The sequence below is a fragment of the Megascapheus bottae genome, chromosome 15 (assembly GCF_031878675.1).
Source record: "Megascapheus bottae isolate mThoBot1 chromosome 15, mThoBot2.hap1, whole genome shotgun sequence".
In the NCBI taxonomy this organism is placed as follows: Eukaryota; Metazoa; Chordata; class Mammalia; order Rodentia; family Geomyidae; genus Megascapheus; species Megascapheus bottae.
In genome coordinates this window covers 29,023,608-29,044,552 of record NC_143523.1, presented here as the reverse complement: position 1 = coordinate 29,044,552, position 20,945 = coordinate 29,023,608, and the positions used below count along the sequence as shown (strand labels likewise).

The following is a 20,945-nucleotide window of genomic DNA, read 5'->3' as shown; positions in this document are numbered from 1 at the left end:
GAAAGCAGCAGATGACTCACCAATTAACAATGCTTTGATGGTACCATCCCTTGGGCTTATCCTACTGCCTACACCTTGCTTCTGTTTTCACCAATCTCCTGATGCTAATTTCTCCTCTCAAGTAAATTCCTTCAGTGTCACCAAGTGCCATACTTGTAGGATTCTGGAGAGTAAGAAGATAAGATGTGATGTATGGATTTGGGATCCACAGCACTATTTCTCCTTTCTTCTCCTCTTCTTTCCTTCCCACAAAGACACTTACTGCATGCCAGGTACTCTCCTGTAGGCCAGCAGTCTCCATTAAGACAGGCCTAGGCTTGGCCCTGTAGATTACATAGATAATCCCACGAATCATGAATTCATTACAATTAATTTCACAATCCATTAATTACAAATTAAGGTGACTGCTAGGGAGAAAAAGTATGGGGTGTTGTGAGACTCATTAAGATAGTCTGGAGAATCCAGAAATGCTTCCATGAAATGGTAACATCTAAAGAGGGACCTGCTTGAAGAGCGTAAGAATTAATAGCCAAAGAAACAGAAGAATATCCCACATGAAATGAAAAGATCTGTGAAGGTCCTAAATATAAAAATGTCCAGGAAATGAAAGATCAGGCTTGTCAAAACATAAAAGAGGAGAGTATGGAAAGAGCCAGAGATAGAGAGAGACAGAGACCGAAAGACAGAGGCTGGAAGAGAGAGCGACAGAGGCAGAGAGACAGAAACAAGAGAACACTGAATCCTGGGTAGAAGTTGACAACTTAACAGGGTTACCCAGGCCAAATTAGTTCTTGTTTAGGCCTCCCAGTTAAGGGTGATGTTTATGTTTTAAAAACGGTTGAAAAAAAATTTTTTAAATACTATTTGATAGTATGGTAAAAGTTTTATTAAATTCCAATTTCAGCATACACCAAGTTTGATTAGAACACAGAGTAACTCATACACTGATATATATCGCTCCTTTCGTGCCACGGTGGCAGAGCTGAGGAGTTGTTAACAAAGACCATAAAGCCTGAAATATTTACCACCTAGCCACCTATGAAAGCAAAAGTTTCCCACCTCTGGTTCAGTGAGATGGCCAAAAGCTTAGATCATACAATATTTGGGGGGTTCAATGATGATTTAGGAACTTATACCAAGCATGTAGAAACCCATCAAGGAGAGTGACTAAGGAGAATAATATAATTCAGTAGTGCCCAAAATAAACACCTCAAGATCATGAATTAGTTGGTCTTGGGTACAGCCAAAGTTTTCTCATTTGGAGGTAAAAGATAAATCACAGGTGATTCTAATGTGTGCATAAGTTCAGCAACTCTGGGTACATTTTCATATTTAAATGAATATCCTATCTCAGAGATTCCTCTCAGCTACACACTAAAATCAACCTAGGGATATTTTCCAACATACCAGGTCCACGTAGACCAATTAAATTAGTATTTCAAGAGCAGGGCCTCAACTATACTTGTTCAGCTCACTCTAATACATAGAAAATATTATAACTCCAAATTAAGGATCTAAGATACAGAGCAATGTCCTAAAAGGCAACTCTGAGTGGCCCAACCAAAAGACAATGAGGGCTTGAGTTTAGTTGGAGGAAGAGATGGGGAGATGATGGAAATAACATTGGCACTTGGTGACTCCACATGTTATTCTGGTTGGAAGTTTTGAAAAAGATACTCAAGTGTCTAGTGCAGTAACTAGGTACAAACTGATCCCACCCAATATTGGGCTGGGAGACATGGAAGAAGAAAAAAGACTAGGGAGGTAGGGTAAGAACATTTGTTCTATTCTAATTCAGTATTTAAAAGGAGGGTGTCTATGACAGACTTGGTCACAACAAGGCTATAGAGAATGGAGTCAAATAGGTAAAGGGCCTTGAATTCTATCATAACAATATCATCTTCATACAGCACAATGGTGTAATAGTCCATAGATGGACCTTGGTTTCGGGCACCATTCTTACCTAATACAATGTCTGTGAGCTTCTTCAGCCTCCTCACCTACAGAATGACATTAAATGTGTTCATACCTGTCTTTTTCACTTTTGATCTCAGAGACACTCAATGACAGATAATCAATAAACACCCCTTCAAGGTAATCGGAAAGGTTCAATTACTAATACTATTGTGTTAAATGCCTAGAAAGCTAACCAGTAAAAGAGACTAACCAGAAGGTATCATTACCCATGAAGGGTTCCTTAAAGAGAATCACACAGTGATTTCAGAAAACACACATGTGATTTCAGAAATATATGCAGACCTTTATTAGGACGACAAGCACGTAAGGAAGAATCAGATGCTGAGGTTTTGTAGCTGACACTGAACTCAGCTACATATGATGAATAACAAGTGGTATGTGTTCAAGAGTTAGTTAAGAGTTCAGGATACCAGAAACTCTTTCTCCAACATCCAGGCTACCCTTTCAACATATGCTCCTCCTTCCCAAGCATGGAACTTACTATCCACATGGATAAGGCTGGACAGAGCTCTGTCGTCTATTCCTATTTCACAAAATGAGAAGACAAAAAGATGACACATGCCAAGTGTTTTGAAGGAAGTTCCCAGAAAGCCAAAATCTTTTCTATCTTCTCTTGAACCAACACTTAGTAATAGGACCACATCTAATTTCAAGGGATGCTAGGAAATACTTGATGCTCAGCAGCCATATCACCAGAGCAACAGAAAACCCTGCTAACTTCACATGTTGCAGAAAGAAGCAAGAGGTTTTAGCTTGTGTACAAGATCACATTAAACATCTATTAGTGACAACCATTTTCCTGAGGTATTACTTCCTATTATTTAACAGAGAAAGAAAAATTAGGCCTGGAGTGTGGCCTAGTGGTAAGATGCTCACCTAGCATGCATGAAGCCCTGGCTTTGATTCCCCGGAACCACATACACAGAAAAAGCCAGAAGGGCGCTGTGGATCAAGTGGTAGAGTTCTAGCCTTGAGCAAGAATGTGTCCAAGGACAGTGCCCAGGCCCTGAGTTCAAGCACCATGGCTGGCAAAAAAAAAAAAAGGAAGAAGAAAAATTAAAGGGCTGCCTCCCCAAAATACAGGCAGAAGACCTGTTTCTTCTCCTCCATCTCAACTTCCCTTAGCATATACTGAAGAGGATTCAGTCCTAAGATGTACCAACAAGCTGCAAATTAATATTAGAGATGAGCAGAGATGATTTCCTTTGAAGAGCAAGGTGATTGGGAGAAACCAGAATGCCTCTGCACTGCTGATTACAGCAGAATAAAAGCCAACAGCAAAACTCAGATCATTGAAGGGAATGAGTCATTGTACCTGGCAAGAAAGCATAATTTCAGCCAGATACCAGTCAGAACTAAACATTATGGCTCTTGGAAATAAGCCCGAAGAGTTCCTGTAACTGTGAACCACCCAAAGCTGACCCTTCACACATGAAGCTGAGCGCAAATGGATGATGATGATCCATCACACATTTAACGTAGATCCAGATACACTTCACAAGATGTCATCAAACAAGCACTTTAGTCTTCATTATGCTGTAAAGTGCCTCTGATGTCCACAGACGCTAAAACAATCCCTTTAAAGTAACCCCTCGTATCATTACCAGCCTGCTTGTGAACACAGCATTGAGTCAGATCAGAAGCATGTCTCTCTAATCAGTAGAAATAGTCATTGTCCTTGTTTTCATGATCCACATGTCCTTTCCTTTCTTTCTATTATTGCCTCTCTTCTATGTCATTCATGTCACTTGTCCACTTAAACATTTTATATGAATAGAATTTTATGTAGGGAACTTCACTCCTCATCAACATTATTTTTGTAGCTCACAAATTATGTATTGGTGAAATTATATTATATCTGGATTTGATAACATCATATATTATATAAACTATATTTTATCTTAAGTTGATTTAAGTCAATGTTTTAATAAGCTCTCCAAGATGTTTGGGTACATGACTCTCAAGTTTGATAGCCAATCCTGAATAGTTATTTTATTCCATAAATGGATCATAATTTACTTACCTACTGTATTATTGATAAATGCACTCATGATTTCAAATTTATGGTTTCCATGTGGTGAATAATCATATTCTCTTTTGAAGGAGTTAGTGGTGGGGCTTGAAATCAGGGCCTGGATATTGTCCCTGAGTTATTTTTTTTCTTTTTTTTTATTGTAATTAGTAAAAGGGTTACATGATATTTGCCAGACAGAAGGTGCATTAATTCACATACATTGATACCCTTTCACATGTCTTGGTACCCGTTTCCCTCCCCCCCACACCCCCCACCCGTCTTGGTTTTCCCCCCTTCCCTATCAAATTTCAAATATCCAAATACAAATAAATTCAATATATCAGATAACAAAGTGAGATACTATACCAATATGAGATAACCAAGGGACAGCAAAGGAGATGAGAGACAACATAGTTCATTAAGGACAACAATCATTCATTATATGGCTTTTGTTTCACTATCCTGGAGGTCCTTTCAATTAGCTTCACATTATATGTCCTTATGTATCAAGATTTTGCTCTATTGCAAATCTCTGCTAGTAGAGCCCAAGGTTTCTACTGATTATGACGAATGAGGGAAACCATTGAGCCTAACTAAGTTCCTTTGAGTCTGGCTTACTTCACTTAATATGATTTTTTGGGATCACTACTACACTGTTGGTGGGAGTGCAAACTCGTTTAACCACTATGGAAAGCAGTGTGGCAGTGCCTCAAAAGGCTAAACATAGAACTCCCCTATGACCCAGCAATTCCACTACTTGGCATTTACCCAACCATCCAGAAACAAGGACATACTAAACCCACAAGCACAACAATGTTCATTGCAGCACTATTCACCATAGCAAAGATATGGAACCAACCTAGATGTCCCTCAGTTGATGAGTGGATCAACAAGTTGTGGTATTTGTACACAATGGAATTCTATGTTGCTGTCAGAAAGAATGACATCGCCCCATTTGTTAGGAAATGGAAAGACTGAGTTATTTTTTTGCTCAAAGTTAGTAGTCCTCTACCACTTAGAGCCATGCCTCCACTTCCAGTTTTTGAATGGTTAATTGGATATACTAGTCTCTCAGGGACTTTTTTGTCCAGGCTGGTTTCAAACGGTGATCCTCCATCTCAGCCTCCTGAGTACCTAGGATTATAGGCGTGAGCCACTGGCTTATTCTTGTAGAAGGTTTTTGGTGAACAATAGTCTCTGATATATACTCACCAGGAAAATAACAAAATCAAGAGATGTACATATCCACAACAACACATGAAGATGTCAAAGTATGTCTAGAGTGGTTTACCAGTTTACAAACCCATAGTAAACTATGAAATTTCCCTTTATTCCACATCCTTATAAACACTTCCTATTTTTCAGACATGTTTTATCACTGTCTATCTTGAGGGTTAAACATGTTTTTTGTTTTTCAACTTGGAATCATAAATCACCTATTTCTGGGTATTGTAGCATCTATCATTATTATCATAGTGTTGCAAAAACTGAAGGAGGAGGAGGATTTTGAAGCCAGCTACACAGCAAGTTCCAAGCCACATGGACTATATGTTGAGACTTGATCTCAACAAAAGAACAAAAAAGTTACATATTAGCAAACAAACCTTTAGACATGAAATCAGTTTCAAAAATACTTATCAACAGAGGTGATATATTCTGAGAAATGTATTACAGGATCATTCAGTCACTGTGCAAACACTGCATCACACATATACACCAAGATGGCAAAAACTTTACTAGTTGTATATTTTATAGGCCCACCATTATATGTATAGTCAAACCTTGACTGCAGCAAATGATTGTATCTTGGCTGATGGGTTTTCATATAGTAGGAGTAGGGTTGATTCAGGAAAAAACTTGGAATGATAAAGTTTTTTTTAAATGTCAGTATGGCCAAAATATGGGCAGAAAGACATAGTATACTACAAAATGTTGAAGAATAAGGCAGGAACAAACCACAGACCCTGAAGATGTGCTGGAGTTTGAGTTTAATTCCAACAGAAAAGCCAGTGACTTGAAGTAGAAAATATATGTCATTTTTTAATACTTAAAATACTTCAGGCACCCATTCACTTTTAGCTATAATAAGGTTTGGCACTTCAGACCAATGCTTTCACTGAAAACAACACTAGTACAAATACACAACGTACAAATACACAACGTACACATACACTGTTTATAGGCATCATAGATTTGATGATACAACTAAAACTTCAGGGACAAAATCCTAGAGGAGACAGAAAGTTCAGCCAGAATTTTACTATGCCTTTGAGCCATATACCAAGACTGGGTTGGTTGGGTTGGAGTAAATGCTGGAGGATCCACGCAAAGAGTCCCAACAGAAAGTTGCTAAAAGGAATTGTTTACCCCCCCCCCAAAAAAAACACACACCAGAAGAGCTTTAGAAGTTTTCTGGGACTAGAAAGACAAGAATAAAAGACCCAGTAAATAGAAAGCCCACAGATCAGAGGATGATCTGTTCTAGCTACACATCAGACAAGGGCCTCATATCAAAAATATACTTAAAGCTAAAAAAAATTAAACCCTCCCATAAACAAATTCTCAAGGAAACAGCAACCCCATTAATAAGTGAGCTAAAGACTTAAAGAGAGACTTGTCCAAAGAAGAAATAAGACCAGCCAATAAACCAAACAAGAAATGTTTGACAACTCTGGCCATAAAAAATGCAAATCAAAACAATATTGAGACTTCACCTCACCAAGTTACAATGGCTATTACCAAGAAACTAATATAGCAGATGCTGATGAGGATGTAGCCAAAAAGGAATGCTGTTACACTATTGGTGGGAGTGTAAATTTGTTCAAACATTCTGGAAAGCAGTATGGAGGTTCCTCAAGAGAATAGACATAGAGCTCCCCTATGACTCAGCAAACCCACCCCTGGACATTTACCCAAATAGCCATCAACAAGGCCACACTAAAGCTACCAGTGCAACCATGTTAAGTGAAGCATTATTTACCACAGCTAAGACAGAGAATCAACCCAAATGCACCTCAGCAGGTTAATGGATCAAGAAAATGAGGTATATATACACAAAGGAATTCTCAGAAAGAATGATATTGACATCATTAACATTGCCCCATTTGTAAGAAAACAAAAAGGCTTACGGAAGAAATTATACAAGTAAGACAAGACAGACCCAAAGAAACACAGGCTACATGGTTTTGCTCATTTCTAATAACTACAATGTGTCTAGGATACTCTTAGCAGAGGATCACAATGGCTTAATACCTATGTGCATACAATCATATAAAATGGTGGTTATCCACACGAACTCCAAGACATATAAACAAGCAGAGCATTATTTATTGTACTGTTTACCGTCCTTTCTTTTTTCTTTCATGTTTTCATTCCTTTAATTTATTCCATGTTGACACTGTTTTTGATTTCTGTACCTATTGTCTTGTATACAAGTTCATCTGACTTGGGGAAGGGAAGAGAAGGGAATCACAGAAATGATGGGACAAAAGGGGACCCAATGCGACAATGACAGCCACTACATAGGAAATGAACTTTGCAACCTGGGAGGAGAAGTGGGAGAAAATGAGGGATAGTGTAATACTGCTCAAAAAGAAAGGGAGTCGTGACCTTACTTATGTAACTGTAACCCCTCTGTATAAAATTAAAAAATAGTAATAATGAGAGATCCAGGAGGCCAAGATCCCAGTGAGAAAACCACCTGTCTGGTATTTCCAAAGATATTTCTTGAATTTTGAAACAATGTAGGACAGGTGGCTAACTACCTTCTAAGAAAGCTCCAAGATAAAAAGCTTTCAGTGAGAATTTTGACAGTTCAAGAGAGAAACATCAGGTATGTGTACTAATCAGAGGGGAAAGTTGCTAAAACACCTTAGACTCCTTGCTAAAATTCCAAGACATTTTGTTTATAAGACACAGCTTACTTAGGGGCAGCTCAGTCTCTAACTGGATTAAAGAAACAGTCCTTTAGTATGCTCACGGAATCATGATTTCCCTAAAGGAAAATATTATCCTCACCATCTATAATTTTTCATATAAAATACTGAGTACACAGTCAAAATTTACCAGGCATTCTAAAATACAGACCAAAAACCCAAAGGAGGGGAAATAGACTACACAAAGAAACCACAACTGATACACATTTTGGACTTGGTAGACAAAGAATTTGATTAGGAACAAAAACTAAAGAAAAAAAAAGGAGATACTATATAAAAGGGTAGAGATGCCAATTTAACATAGTATTAGAATATCTAGCCGGAGCAATAAGGCAAGAAGCAAGCATAAAGGGGATCCAAATAGGGAAAGAAGAAGTGAAACTCTCCCTTTTTGCAGATGACATGATTCTATACTTAAAGAACCCTATAGACTTCACTCCCAAGCTCTTCACTTGATTCAAAACTTTGGCAAGGTAGCAGGGTATAAAATTAACCCTCAAAAATCAACATATGCTAACAATGAGAGGAATGAGGCAACAATCAGGAAAGCAACTCCTTTTGCAATAGCCTCAAAGAAAATAAAGTACCTAGGAATTAACTTAACTAAGAATGTAAAGGACCTTTTTGATGAAAACTTTAAAACCCTGAGAAAGGAAATTAAAGTAGAACTGAGGAAATGGAAAAATCTCCCATGCTCCTGGATTGGAAGAATTAACATCGTGAAAATGGCAATCTTGCCAAGGGCTATCTACAAATTCAACGCAATACTCATCAATATCCCAATGTCATTCTTTAAAGAAATACGAGAGGCAATCCAAAATTTCATATGCAATAATAAAAGACCCGTATAGTAAAAACAATTCTTAGCAGAAAGAACAGCGCAGGAGGAATTTCAATACCAGACTTTAGACTCTACTACAGAGCTACAGTGACCAAAACAGCTTGGTACTGGAACAAGAACAGGCCTGAAGACCAATGGAATAGAACTGAGGACCCAGATGGAATAGAACTGTGGAATAGAACCCACAGACCTATGGCCACCTAATCTTTGATAAGGGAGCCAAAAATACAGAATGGAAGAAAGATAGCCTCTTCAACAAGTGGTGCTGGCAGAACTGGTTAAGCACCTGCAGAAAACTAAAGTTGGATCCTTCTTTGTCACCCTGCACCAGGATTAACTCCAAATGGATCAAAGACTTCGAGGTAAAAGCAGATACACTGAAAACTTTTCAAGCCCCAGGACTGGCAAAAAAAAAAAAAAAATTAAAAAAAAAAAAAGAACCAGCACACACACAAAAAAAGGCTAATGGAATGGCCCAAGCGATAGAGTACATGCTTAGCAAATGCAAGATACTGCAAAGAAATAAAGAAGAAAGAAAAATAACGAAGTAAATAAAGGAAAGGAAATGACACATGTATAAAACATAAAAGGTACAAATATGTATACTTGAAAGCATAGAAGAGAGAAAGAATGGAGCAGTATTTGAATAGCATTCCAGGGTGTGGATGGGGTTGGGAAAGGTGGAAGGGAATGATGGAACGGGCTATGCTGATCAGATGCACTGAGCAAATAAACTAATTGCTGAAGTGAAACCACTTTGTACAGACATGTAACTTACTAAGTGCACAATTAATGTACAAATGCAAAAATTTCTAGAAACTCTGAGCAGGATTAACATCATAATACAACTAACAAAATAAAAAACAACGAAAACAAAAACAAATTGCTTCCAGACCTAGGGATATCACAGGAAAAAAACCTGATTTTTAAGAAAGTAAAAACAAAGAGAAAATGCAGTTAGGTATGTTAGAACACCTCTCTAAACCTAGACCAGGGAGGCAGAGATAGAAGGATTACCAATCTCAGGACAACCCAAGCTACACAATGAAAACTTCCCTCACGTGAACAACAAAGAAACGGAGATAGAATGGGAGGAAGGAGAGAGGATGAAGGGGAGAGAAATGGGAGAAGGAGGTCAGAGAGATGATGAGAGGAGACAGGGGGAGAGATGGAGAGAGAAGAGGGAGACTTTCCCATTACCATCAAAATAATAATAATAATGTTGGCTAGTGGCTGATTTTTCAGCAAAAATTATGGCAGCCTGAAGATAATGGAATAATATTCGTTTTAAAATACTGCAGAGAAAACTACAAATACCAGATTCCATGCTCCTTTAAAATCCTCAAAAAATGAAAGTAAGATTAAGACATTTTCAGAAAATCAATAACAGAATTTGTCACCATCGAACTTCTCTTTTAAAAAAAATACTAATGGAAATTTAATTGAGCATAAGAAAATGATCCCAGATGTAGCAGGGTAATGAAGGGAGAAAAAAAAAACTTAAAATTTGCCAGAGAAGTACACATGTTGGTAAATAAGTATTCATTATTTCAATAACAATGAAAAATGGGTTCTAAAAATCTATAAACTATAAAAGCATTATAACAGAAGCTAGGAGCAACTCTAATGTCCACCTACAGGTAAATTGAGAAACTAATTATGGCAATGCAATTTATACAATGGAATACAACAACACAATGAATAAATCAGCAGTGGTCTGGTGGCTCAAGCCTGTAATCCTAGCTACACAGGGGGCTAAGATCTGAGGATCACATTTAAAGCCACCCAGGCTGAAAAATCCATAAGATTCTTATCTCCAATTAACCACCAGAAAGCTGGGGCCCTGTGGCTCAAAGCAGGAGATTTCTATCCTTGAGCAATAGAAGGTCAGGGACAATGCCCTGGCCCTGAGTTCAAGCCCCATGACTGGCTTGGATTGAGGTGGACAGAAAGTGGAACTGAGAAAGTCAGTTCAAATAACACTGCAGTAGTCCTGTAAGTGTCAAACTCATCTACTGAGAGTAAGGAACGAAAGACAGGACACAGACACAGGCCTTTGCACTCTCCTGTGAATTGGAGCAACTGGAGAAAAAAAATTAGGCTAACGCGGGGATTCATAAGGAAAGAAGAGGAAACTTGGCTTAGAAGAGAGGAAAAGCTGAAGACATACCAGAGATGAGGAAATCAGTAAAGAAACAAAGTCCTTTGGAAGGCAAAAGCAAAGAATGGAAAGCCCAAGTGTTTTGGAGTCTGTCTTCTTAGTTCTTACCTAGAAATTTTAAAAGGTTACAGACATGAGAGAGATTATTGGCTCCATGATGGAAGGTTAAGGAAGTTCCCAGCCTGTGACTGTCACTTTTTCAGTAAACTCAAACATTCTCAGAAAAGGGAAGGGGGTGGGGGATCAGAGAAGAAGAGGAATTGTGAAACCTATGAAGAACAATATGGCTGGGAAAGCATCTCACCATGGAAGGGAATAACTAAGAAAACCCAGAGGTTTCATTCTGGTCACATTAAATACCTAACAGACAATCTAAATTCTTGCAATGTAGTACTACAAGCTTAAAGGTAGAAATATTATTTTTCTTTGCTCTGCACAAAATAAGATATAACTTACGTATGATACTTAAGAAATGAATGAAGATTGACTTTTTGTGTGTGCTGGTCCTGAGTCTTGAACTCAGGGCCTGAGCACTGTCATTGAGCTCTCTTGCTCAATGCTAGTGCTTTACCACTTGAGTCACAGCTCTACTTCTAGTTTTTTGGCTTTTGTTTTGTTTTGTTTTGTTTTGGTGGTTAATCAAAGAGAAGAGACTCATGAACTTTCCTGTCCAGGCTGGCTTCAAACCACAATCCTCAGATCTCAGGTTCCTGGGTAGCTGGGATTGCAAGTATAAGCCACCAGCACCCAGCTGAAGACTAAATGCTTTTCATATTTTCATATCACAGTTTATATCACGTGGCATGTTGTACATCAGAACTGAAGAAAGCACTGCTTTCCAAACTATTCACCTCAGATAGATCTTTTTTTCCCTCGTTTTCACTTGTGTTCTTAGAAGAAAATCAATATTTCTTCCAATTCAATCAATTCTTCATTTTATCTAAAGAAATAATATGCTGATCTTCTAAAATGATTTTTAGGCAAATTCCCTCATGGGGCAATTTTCCTAAGAAAAGAAAAAGAAAAAGATATATATATGTCTATATTACCATGATTTGTGATGGTCAGAAGTATATAGTCAATGAAGAAATTAGAAAGTCTTGCCAAGAAGAATTGACCTCTGTCCTATATTCAGGACATCCCTGGTAGTGATAAATCACACATGTTCACTGGATGAAGGATGTTTTTATAGCTCAAGTACAGGAATCACAATGTGACCTCAGCCAAACCCGAATATGCCCAGAGGAGGAGTAGCTCTGTCTGCCCGAGGAGAGGAATTAACAATTTATTTATCACTTGCCAATTATGAAATGCATTACTTGCATTGCAGACTGTTATTTTTTTACACTAATTCCCATTTTCAAGGATTCCATTTGTGGAAGTAGCACCGCTTTGGTTGGTTGAGCAGTCAGATTTCTGTGCTCATGGTTCATGTATATACTTATTATGTATACTGAGTGCATTCTCCTAATTCCTGTTGCCAAAGCCAGACTGTAAATGCATATGTTTTTGTCATTCTTAACTACAGTAATTCAGAACCTCAGCTGCCAAGTTGGATGCCAATATCTCACATATGCACTTCAAGCTCTGCTCTTAAAATAATTCCTTGCTTTCTGTCAGAAGCTCCAGTCATGACGTATAAAATGGCAGGATCATTTTTTAAAAATCGAAATCACTAAATGCAAGGACAATGTATTCTTTTTCTTGGAAATAAGCCTTCTCCTATCATTCCCCTTATTTCCTAATTATAAACCTTGGTCAAGCAATAAAATAGCAGAATATTTCTAATGTCAACAAACCACCGAGAGCAATATTCACAAAGAGGAGACCAAAAGGGAAAATCTCATTTTCATGCTGGACCATCCTTCGAAACACTATCATTTTATGTGTGGAGGCATCAATTATTTCCCCCATGTTGAAAGGTCTACACATTTAAAGGTTCCGGAGGGCCACTAAAAAAATAAGCAACTATTTCTCTGTTGTCATTAAACACAACAGGATACTTAGTCCTGCATTGGTTTTCAAACAGCAGCATTCTGAGTGCGAATATGAAGGTTTAAATATTTCAAGTGACACAGAACTGCTCTGCTGCCTGGGAGCACTGCGAGATCATACTTGGAGTTATCAAGCACATATTATACCTTCCAGGCCAAAACAGATCAGCTCCATTCAAAAAATATCACAAACTTATAGTCAAAAAAAAAGAAAAGAAAAGAAGTGGGTCTCCTAGTATAATAAAACACCCCCCAAACAGAACCCCCACCCCCATCATCCCTGGCAGATGGTCAACTTCTATTTCAATTACTCCACTGGAGCTCTTCAGAGCAGGTTCCCAAGAGACAGGACCAAAGAACCAAACCTTTCACACAAGGAGTAAAGGCTCCTCCAGTCAAGTAAACTCTCAGGAAACACCACAGCGTGGCGGCCAAACACTGAAACCAGACTTCCACAAGAAGGAGATTCGGAATTAGCAATCATAACAAGACATGGAGTCGTCTCCCAGCCCCCTCCCCATTCTCCCCCCTCCTCCGCCCCCCCTCAGCACCCCCTTTCCCAGTTCTGGAATTCATCCCAAACCCTTTCTTTTCCCTTGGCCTGGAGAATAAAGGCTCCTAACCAATCCAGGATCCGGGCAGTTTTATTCCAAGAGCTCTCCCAAAGCCAGGAAGGACGCCTATCCCTCCACCGCCACAATGGTTCGTTGGCCCAGCTCAGAGAAGACATCAGATCTGGTCTCCAGATTTGGGGGGGGGGGGGGGGGGAGGGAGGAAGAGAAGCAAGCTGAAGAATTATTATTACAAGCTGGTGGAATTATTACTCGTGCTTTTAAATACGCAAACTTTGTGGGGGGAAGGGAACCCGGGGGATGGATGCAAGTTTCCGCTGCCTCTGAAGTTGTCTGGCTGGCATGGGGAGGTTGAGGCTCCATCCCTGCCTCCGAACCTGGCTTGATCCTCCCCTCTCAGGTTTAAAATAATAATAATAATAATAATAATAATAATAATAATGTGAACAAATGTAGAAAAAAAGCTAGCAGCCCGGCTGAACGGCCAGCCCCGTCCCCACATGGCCAGGGGAACCCCCCCCACCGCCGCTCCAGGACGGGGCGTCCGGGCGCCCCTTACCTGTCTATGCTGATCACGCACAGGGTCATGATGGAGGCCGTGCAGCACATGACGTCCATGGCGATGAAGACATTGCAGAAGAAGTGTCCGAAGATCCACTTGCCCCCGATGAGGTCGGTGACGCTGACGAAGGGCATGACCGCCACGGCCACAGAGAGGTCGGCCAGCGCCAGGGACACGATCAGGTAGTTGGAGGGCTGGCGGAGCTTCTTGACGAAGCACACGGAGATCACCACCAGGCAGTTGCCCGCGATCGTCAGCAGCGTGATGAGCGTCAGGATGGAGCCGATCACAACTTTCTCGGCTCTGCCGTAGTTGATCTGCTCCCCGCAGCCCGACCCATTGTCCGGTGGCTGCGGCGACGACGCGTCCCAGGTGGGCGCCGGGCTGGCCGTCGCCTCCGGGAAGCCGCTCAGCAGGCGCGGGGTCCACGAGCTGGCCACCGGGTCCGCGCCCCCGTCGTCGTCGGGGCTCAGGTCCGGGAACCCGCGCCCCACCTCCGGCAGGATGAAAGAACGCAGGTGTCCGTAGAGGTCCGGGCGGCCGCTGCTGTTAACGTCCATCATCATCATCATCCTCGTGCCGCTGTGCGCCGCTGCCCATGGAGCCGGCGCCCCCGCCACGCGCTCCGGCTGCGGGGCCCCCGGGCTTCACCTCGCCGGTTCCGCTCCGCCCGGCCCAGCCATGGGGGGGGGGATTGGGGGGGTTGTGGAGGTGGAGGTGGGGGGGATCAGGGGGGGGACCCACGCCGGCCGCTGGGGGGCGCCCGGCCCGGCCTCGCGGCCCCGCGCGTCCCAGGCCCCCCCCCCAAGTCGCGGCGAGTGCCGCGGGGGCGGGGGTGGGTACGGCCACAAGCGCGCGGGGATGCCGGGGTCAGGAGGAACAGGGCGGAGGGGGGGGGGTGAGACGGGACTCCCCTGCCGGAGGGGCCGCTGCACCCGACGGATGACTCGGGCTGGACCCGCCGAGCTCCGCGACCCGCTCCGCAGCCCGCGGCTCCGAGGCCCCGCAGCTGCGCGCGACTCCGCCGGCCGAGTGCGCCAGGCAGCGGCGGCAGAACTTGCGGAGTGCGCCCCGCCCCTCGCGCCCGCCGCCGCCGCCGCCGCCGCTCCCCTGCGGCAGCCGCGCCGCGTCCCTGCCGCCGACACCGCCGCCGCCCGCGCCCCTCGCGCACCCGTACCGGCTTCCCCCGCCCCGCGGGACCTCCCCGCCGCCGCGCGGGATCCCCGAGCGCCTTCGCCCGCCCGGGAGGCTCGGAGCCCTCGGACACAGCCCGACCCCCGCACTGGAGCCCACGACAACCTGATGGGCTGTTTCTGTGTGTGTGTGTGTGTGTGTGTGTGCGCGCGCGCATGCATATATATTCTATTATATGTTATATATAATTTTTATTTCATGTTTTAGGAGGAGTGGGTATTGGAACCCGAGCTTTTCCTAAGGGGGGATTTTTTTTCACCCTTTAGTTTGTTAAGAAAAAAAAAATGTTTCCCAGCACCACCGCCAGCCATAAATAGATACTTCCGTTTCCCATTCTGACCACTTCTGGGGGAAAGCGAAGGCGGAAAAGGAGAAGCAGCCAAGTGGGGTGGGAGTCAAGCGGTGGGAAGCCGGGTCTCCAGGGCCCTGGCACGCAGGAGGAACCAGGGGGCTCGGACCTGGGCTTCCAGGGCCTCAGGTCCTTCCTTGCTCTCCTTCCAGACCGCTGGGAAACAGGCCTGTCCGCTCTGAATGTCCTTCTTGGCTGCCTTTATCTTCAGACTTCAACGCCTGCTATGTTGAAATGTGATTCATTTCCCTCTGACAGTCTAGAAATCTTGTATGTAAGTGGAGAAATGGCCAGTTTGAAATGTTCAGCGGTAGAATCCTGGAGTTATACGCTGATTTAATAGCTATTGCCAAAATCCCCCTTGGTAGTCAGAGCCTGTCAGAGTAGCTACTTTCTTTAAAATACACACACACACACACACACACACATACATATTATATATATGTATATATATACATATATATATATATATATATATATAGAGAGAGAGAGAGAGAGAGAGAGAGAGAGAGAGAGAGAGAGACTTGCTACATTCTATTTTGCTTAAAGGTTTTATTGGAATCCAGCAGTGATTTCTTTTGTTTTAAGACTTCAAAAACAATCAAAATTGTTTTCTCTTCTAGTTAAGTTCTAACAAATTGGAAATATGAAGAAAAAGAGGGGAGAAAGCTCAAAAAAATGTATCTAATGGAACTAATCTAAATAATGGGCCAGTGCTCACAGCTCCTTCATGAAGATCCACAGTTGAGGGGTTCCCCTCCCGGCCCCCAAAACAATCCATTGAATCAGAGGGAAAATGTGAGGCAGTGTCCAGGCCACAGTGTATTTTATTTAAGGACCTGGAAAGGCATCTAAGGCATCTAAGAAACCATTGGTTCATTCCTCTGCATAGAAGAAGAAATAGAGTCTGGAAGAAGTTTAAATGTGTTCAAGATCATATATGATGACCTTGATTATTAGTTTCGGCATTTGAATTGTGTTACTGCTCCTTAAAAAAAAAATTCTTTAAGAGAATGGGAATGTAGCTTAGTGGTAGAGTGCTTGCCTAGCATTCACGAAGCCCTGGGTTCAATTCCCCAGTACCTTATAAATAGAAAAAACAGGAAGTGGCGTTGTGGCTCAAATGGTAGAGTGCTAGCCTTGAGCAAAAGAAGTTCAAGAACAGTGATCCAGGACTGGGGGAAAAATTCCTTTAAGTACATTTCTACCATACTTCTGACTTAACATTTTATTTTATCTTGCATTCTCATATTTTTTTATTTATTTCCTTGATTGCCTTAGTCAGCTTTGGATACATGTTCTTTCTTAGCTCTTTCAAATAGACTCTATAGAGCCGGGAGTTTGGCCTAGTGGTAGAGTGCTAGCCGAGCATGCAGGAAGACCCAGGTTTGATTTTTTGGTACCTCATACATAGAAAAAGCTGGAAGTGGTGCTGTGGCTCAAGTGCTAGAGTTACCTTGAGAAAGCCCAAGGATAGGGCTCAGGCCCTGAGTTCAAGCCCCAGGACTGGAAAAAAAAATCACTATCTAGAGTCATGGATTATAGAATCATTTGGAAATTAGTATGATTTTCTACCCCCCACCCCTTACCAATAACCATTTCTGATTCTCCTTTGTCTCCTTTGTCTTACTCCATTGGGGCTTCCATAACCAAACAACTGGGTAGCTTTAACAACAAATATCTATAGTGCATAGTTCTGGGGGCTGAGCAGTCCAAGATCAAAGCCCCAGCAGATTCATTGTCTGGCAACTCCCCATTGCCTGGTTCAGAGACAGCCACCTTTCTATGTCTCATGTGGCAGAGCAGATGAGAGCTCCCTGGGGACTGTAAGAAGAATCTAAAACCCGTTGAAGGAGAATCTACCCTCTGTCGGAGGAAATAATTACTTCCTAAAAACCATCACAATGGGCAGTATGGATTTGGGAAGGGAAAAAAAATGTTCAGTCCATAAAAAATTTTCAATTGTGTGACATAAATGCACCAAACCATTAAGTTCTATTTCCAAAATTACTTTTCCATAGCATACAGTCACCTCTATTATAGTATACCCAGTGATGGCTGAGTGTACTTGAGAGTTGCTAGATTTTTAATTTATAAACTGTCACAATACATAAACACGGTTATTGAAAGAAAAATCTCGGCTTCTGCAGCATTACCTTGCTTATGTTGACTTGAAATATCATCTATCATTGTGTTATCCTGAAAGCCCTGACAGAACAATCTAGGATTCTTTCCATTTCCCTCTAGCCTTTACTAACAATAATGGTATCCTAATAAAAATGCTAAACTCTTTCTTCCAAAGGAAACCTAAGGAGTTGGCTTTATAAAATATTCACAAAATACAAGAGTATTTATCTAAATGTTCTGTTTATTTTTGCCTTATGGTTTTAAAAAATTTGCATTAAGGTGTTGCTTCTTTTCTCCTCCTCCTACTTCTCCTCTCTGGAAGTTACACAAGAGATCTGAAGTGAAGTGTTGACATTAAATCAAATCATGTCTCTAGTTTTTAATCTCTTCTTATTTCTTTGGGTTTTGTTGTTGTTGTTGTTGTTAAATCTGCCTTTAAAAGTACCAAAACTCATCTACACTCTCATTGCCTATAACAACATTCTCATAAAACTGTCAGTCAGAGCACCTGAGGATACAGCTTTTTAATATTGCAACTGGCAAGCTCCTGCTCTCAAAACTGCACTGGGAGCTTGCAGAATAGCAGAGTCCTATAGAAGGAATTATCATCTTTTTGTTTTTGTGTTTGCTTCTTTTTTGGTACTGGGGATCGAACCAGATTGTTGCACTTGCTAGGCAAGCACTTTGCCACTGAAGTACATCCCAGCCCATGAATTGCCATGTTTTATAAGCCCATCTTCCCTCCAGGTATTTATCTAGCTCATTCATATGTATACACTTCATCATATCTGTACAAACCCACACATGCCATCCTTAGGACATAAGCTTAGGACAGTTTATTTTCCCATAAACAAGCACAGTCTGACAATCTGGATTGACTTAAGTACCATAAGTAAAATGAGCTTTCCCATGCATTGTGCTCTTTGGCAGCTCACTCATTAGATGAAGCATGTTGGCATCAGGCCGGCAAGAGCTCCAATCACTTCCCATGCCCAATGAGACAGACTTCATACCCTACTACTACACATTCTTTTCAGTCTCTTATTTTAATATCCCATATCTTCCCTCAATGAAATGCATTATCTAGTGTCCCTTGATTCCAGAATCGGATGAGGAAAAGATGAGAGCATATAAAATCCTTTGATGGATATAATATAGGTTGTACCATGTAAAGAATACAAACTGTATAGGATGTAATTTATATCCAAAAAGTGATATAGTACCCTTCGTGTCCAAATGCTTGTGTCCAAAAACGTTTCTTTTTTCAGAGTTTTTCCAAATGTTTGAACTATTTCTGTAGACATAATGAAAATCCATATCTGATCCATTCATTTAGTCATTCAATAATCATGTACCTGCTACCTAGTAACAGGCACTGTGCTACCTGCCAGATGTGGAGAATGTCTCTTTGTATTAGAGATTTTTCCAGATGTTGAAATATCTATAAATGCATCACAAGATGTCTTAGGAGTAAGATCTAAGTCTAACCACAATGTTATAATTTTTGTCTCACATAAACCTTATACACATAATCTGAAGATAATCTTTATACAATACAGTAATTTTTATACATCTTCATGTGACTATGACCTATTAAAGAAGGCCAATAGTAGAAGTTCCCAACTGTGACATAATACAGGTACTCAAGCAGATTCTGGACCATTTAGGACTTCACATTTTTTAATTAAGAATGTGCAACCTATACGAAGATTATTGTGCATAAATACCCAAGTTCCCCACCCCCTCAAGCTAGCCGCTAGAGTAGTAGTACTGAACAGAACACATGTCCTAGAGACAGACATAGATCTGTCAGCAGAGACTTTTTAAGGCTTAGTTGGGATAAAAGCAGTCTGGGACACAAAAATGTCCTCTTCTCTTTGACAATCTTTGTCACCATAGCTAGTCTCTATTTTTTTCCCTAGGCTCTTAGAACACTTCTTTCACATTTAGTGTAGCACCTGTTGTGTTTTGCCTTTTTTTCAAACTGGACAGTCCATTGCATTAGACCATGAACCCCCAAATGAGCAGAATATTGTCTCATTCCTGCCACATGCTAGGTATTCAATAAACATACCTCAAGTGAACTGAGTGGAGAATAATGTCTAAAAACAGAACTCATTTGTGTTTTTAAATAATTCCTTTGCCCATCCTGTGTTTTGTGTCAATTAGATTTATGAATAGTCATGCTGCTTTCATTTATTTTCATTAGTACTTAACTCAAGGCCTGGGCACTGTCCCTTAGTGTTTTCCGTGGTTGGTAGCCTGCCACTTAAGCCACAGCTCCACTTCTGGCTTTTTGGTGGTTAATTGGAGAAAAGCATCTTGTGGACCTCCCTGCCTGGGCTGGCTTTGAACTGCAAACCTTAAATCTCAGCCTCCTGAGTAGCTAGGATCACAAGCGGGGGTGGCTTTTTCCTTATTTCTTTCCATTTAGAAATTTTTCACTCACCTTACAAAAATAAGTATACTCTTTACATTTTTCTCTTACCAAACTAAATAGAAATACAGTAGAGAATAAGATACATCCAAGAGAATTTATGTTTTATTAGTTATTCGGGTTTTTTTCCTCTATAAGTGGTACATGCACACCCTCTAGTGGAGAAATTCTTCAGCAGCTGATTTCATGGGGAAACTTACATGACAGGACCAGAAATGCATGTCAAGGGAAAAACTGGACATTATCACATTCCACAGTCTCACCCAACTTGAGAATTCTCACGAAAAGAGAAATTCAGTTCCTCAATTTAAAGAGGGAATTAAAAGTCCTAGTAAGTTAGGGTTAATGTGATAAGAGTACCTGCCATGCAAGTGTGAAATATTCACTTAAAACTCTGATAGATCCAAAAAAAAAAAAAAAAACATAAAATAGATTTTAATGTGGACTCATTGATTGAGTCAACCTTATTTATTGTGTGTAAAATACAGGCTAGGTATTATTTTATGAGTTCCCTGTAGAGGACACAATGTGGCATCCTATTGTCTAGGTGGAGATATCAACTAGGTACAAATTCAAGAGAAGAGATCTCAAGAGAACGTGAAAGAAAGAAAGGAGCTTGAGCATTTAATGGGGACATTAATGAAATATTCTGAGATCAGGAAGAGGAAAAGAAACCAATGGAGACTGAGGCAAAGCCAATGAGTGAGGAGAACTATATGAAATTAAATGTGCCTGAACTCTAGGGAAGAGCATAATTTCAAGGAGCAAAGAGTCAAGTAGGC

At 41.1% G+C, this 20,945-nt stretch overlaps 1 protein-coding gene across 9 annotated transcripts in view; it reads right to left on the bottom strand.

Moving 5' to 3' along the window:
* Window positions 1-14,731, bottom strand: part of Htr7 (5-hydroxytryptamine receptor 7) — a 98,494-nt gene extending 83,763 nt beyond the window's left edge. For all 9 annotated transcript variants that reach the window (XR_016537823.1, XR_016537824.1, XR_016537826.1 and 6 more), the window contains exon 1: window positions 14,054-14,731. Coding sequence is in view for 4 of the 9 variants with exons in the window: in XM_090346284.1 (XP_090202410.1) it covers window positions 14,054-14,628 (575 nt within the window). In the remaining 5 variants the exon portion in view is untranslated. The remainder of the gene's footprint in view (window positions 1-14,053) is intronic.
* Between the last annotated feature and the right edge of the window lie 6,214 nt (window positions 14,732-20,945).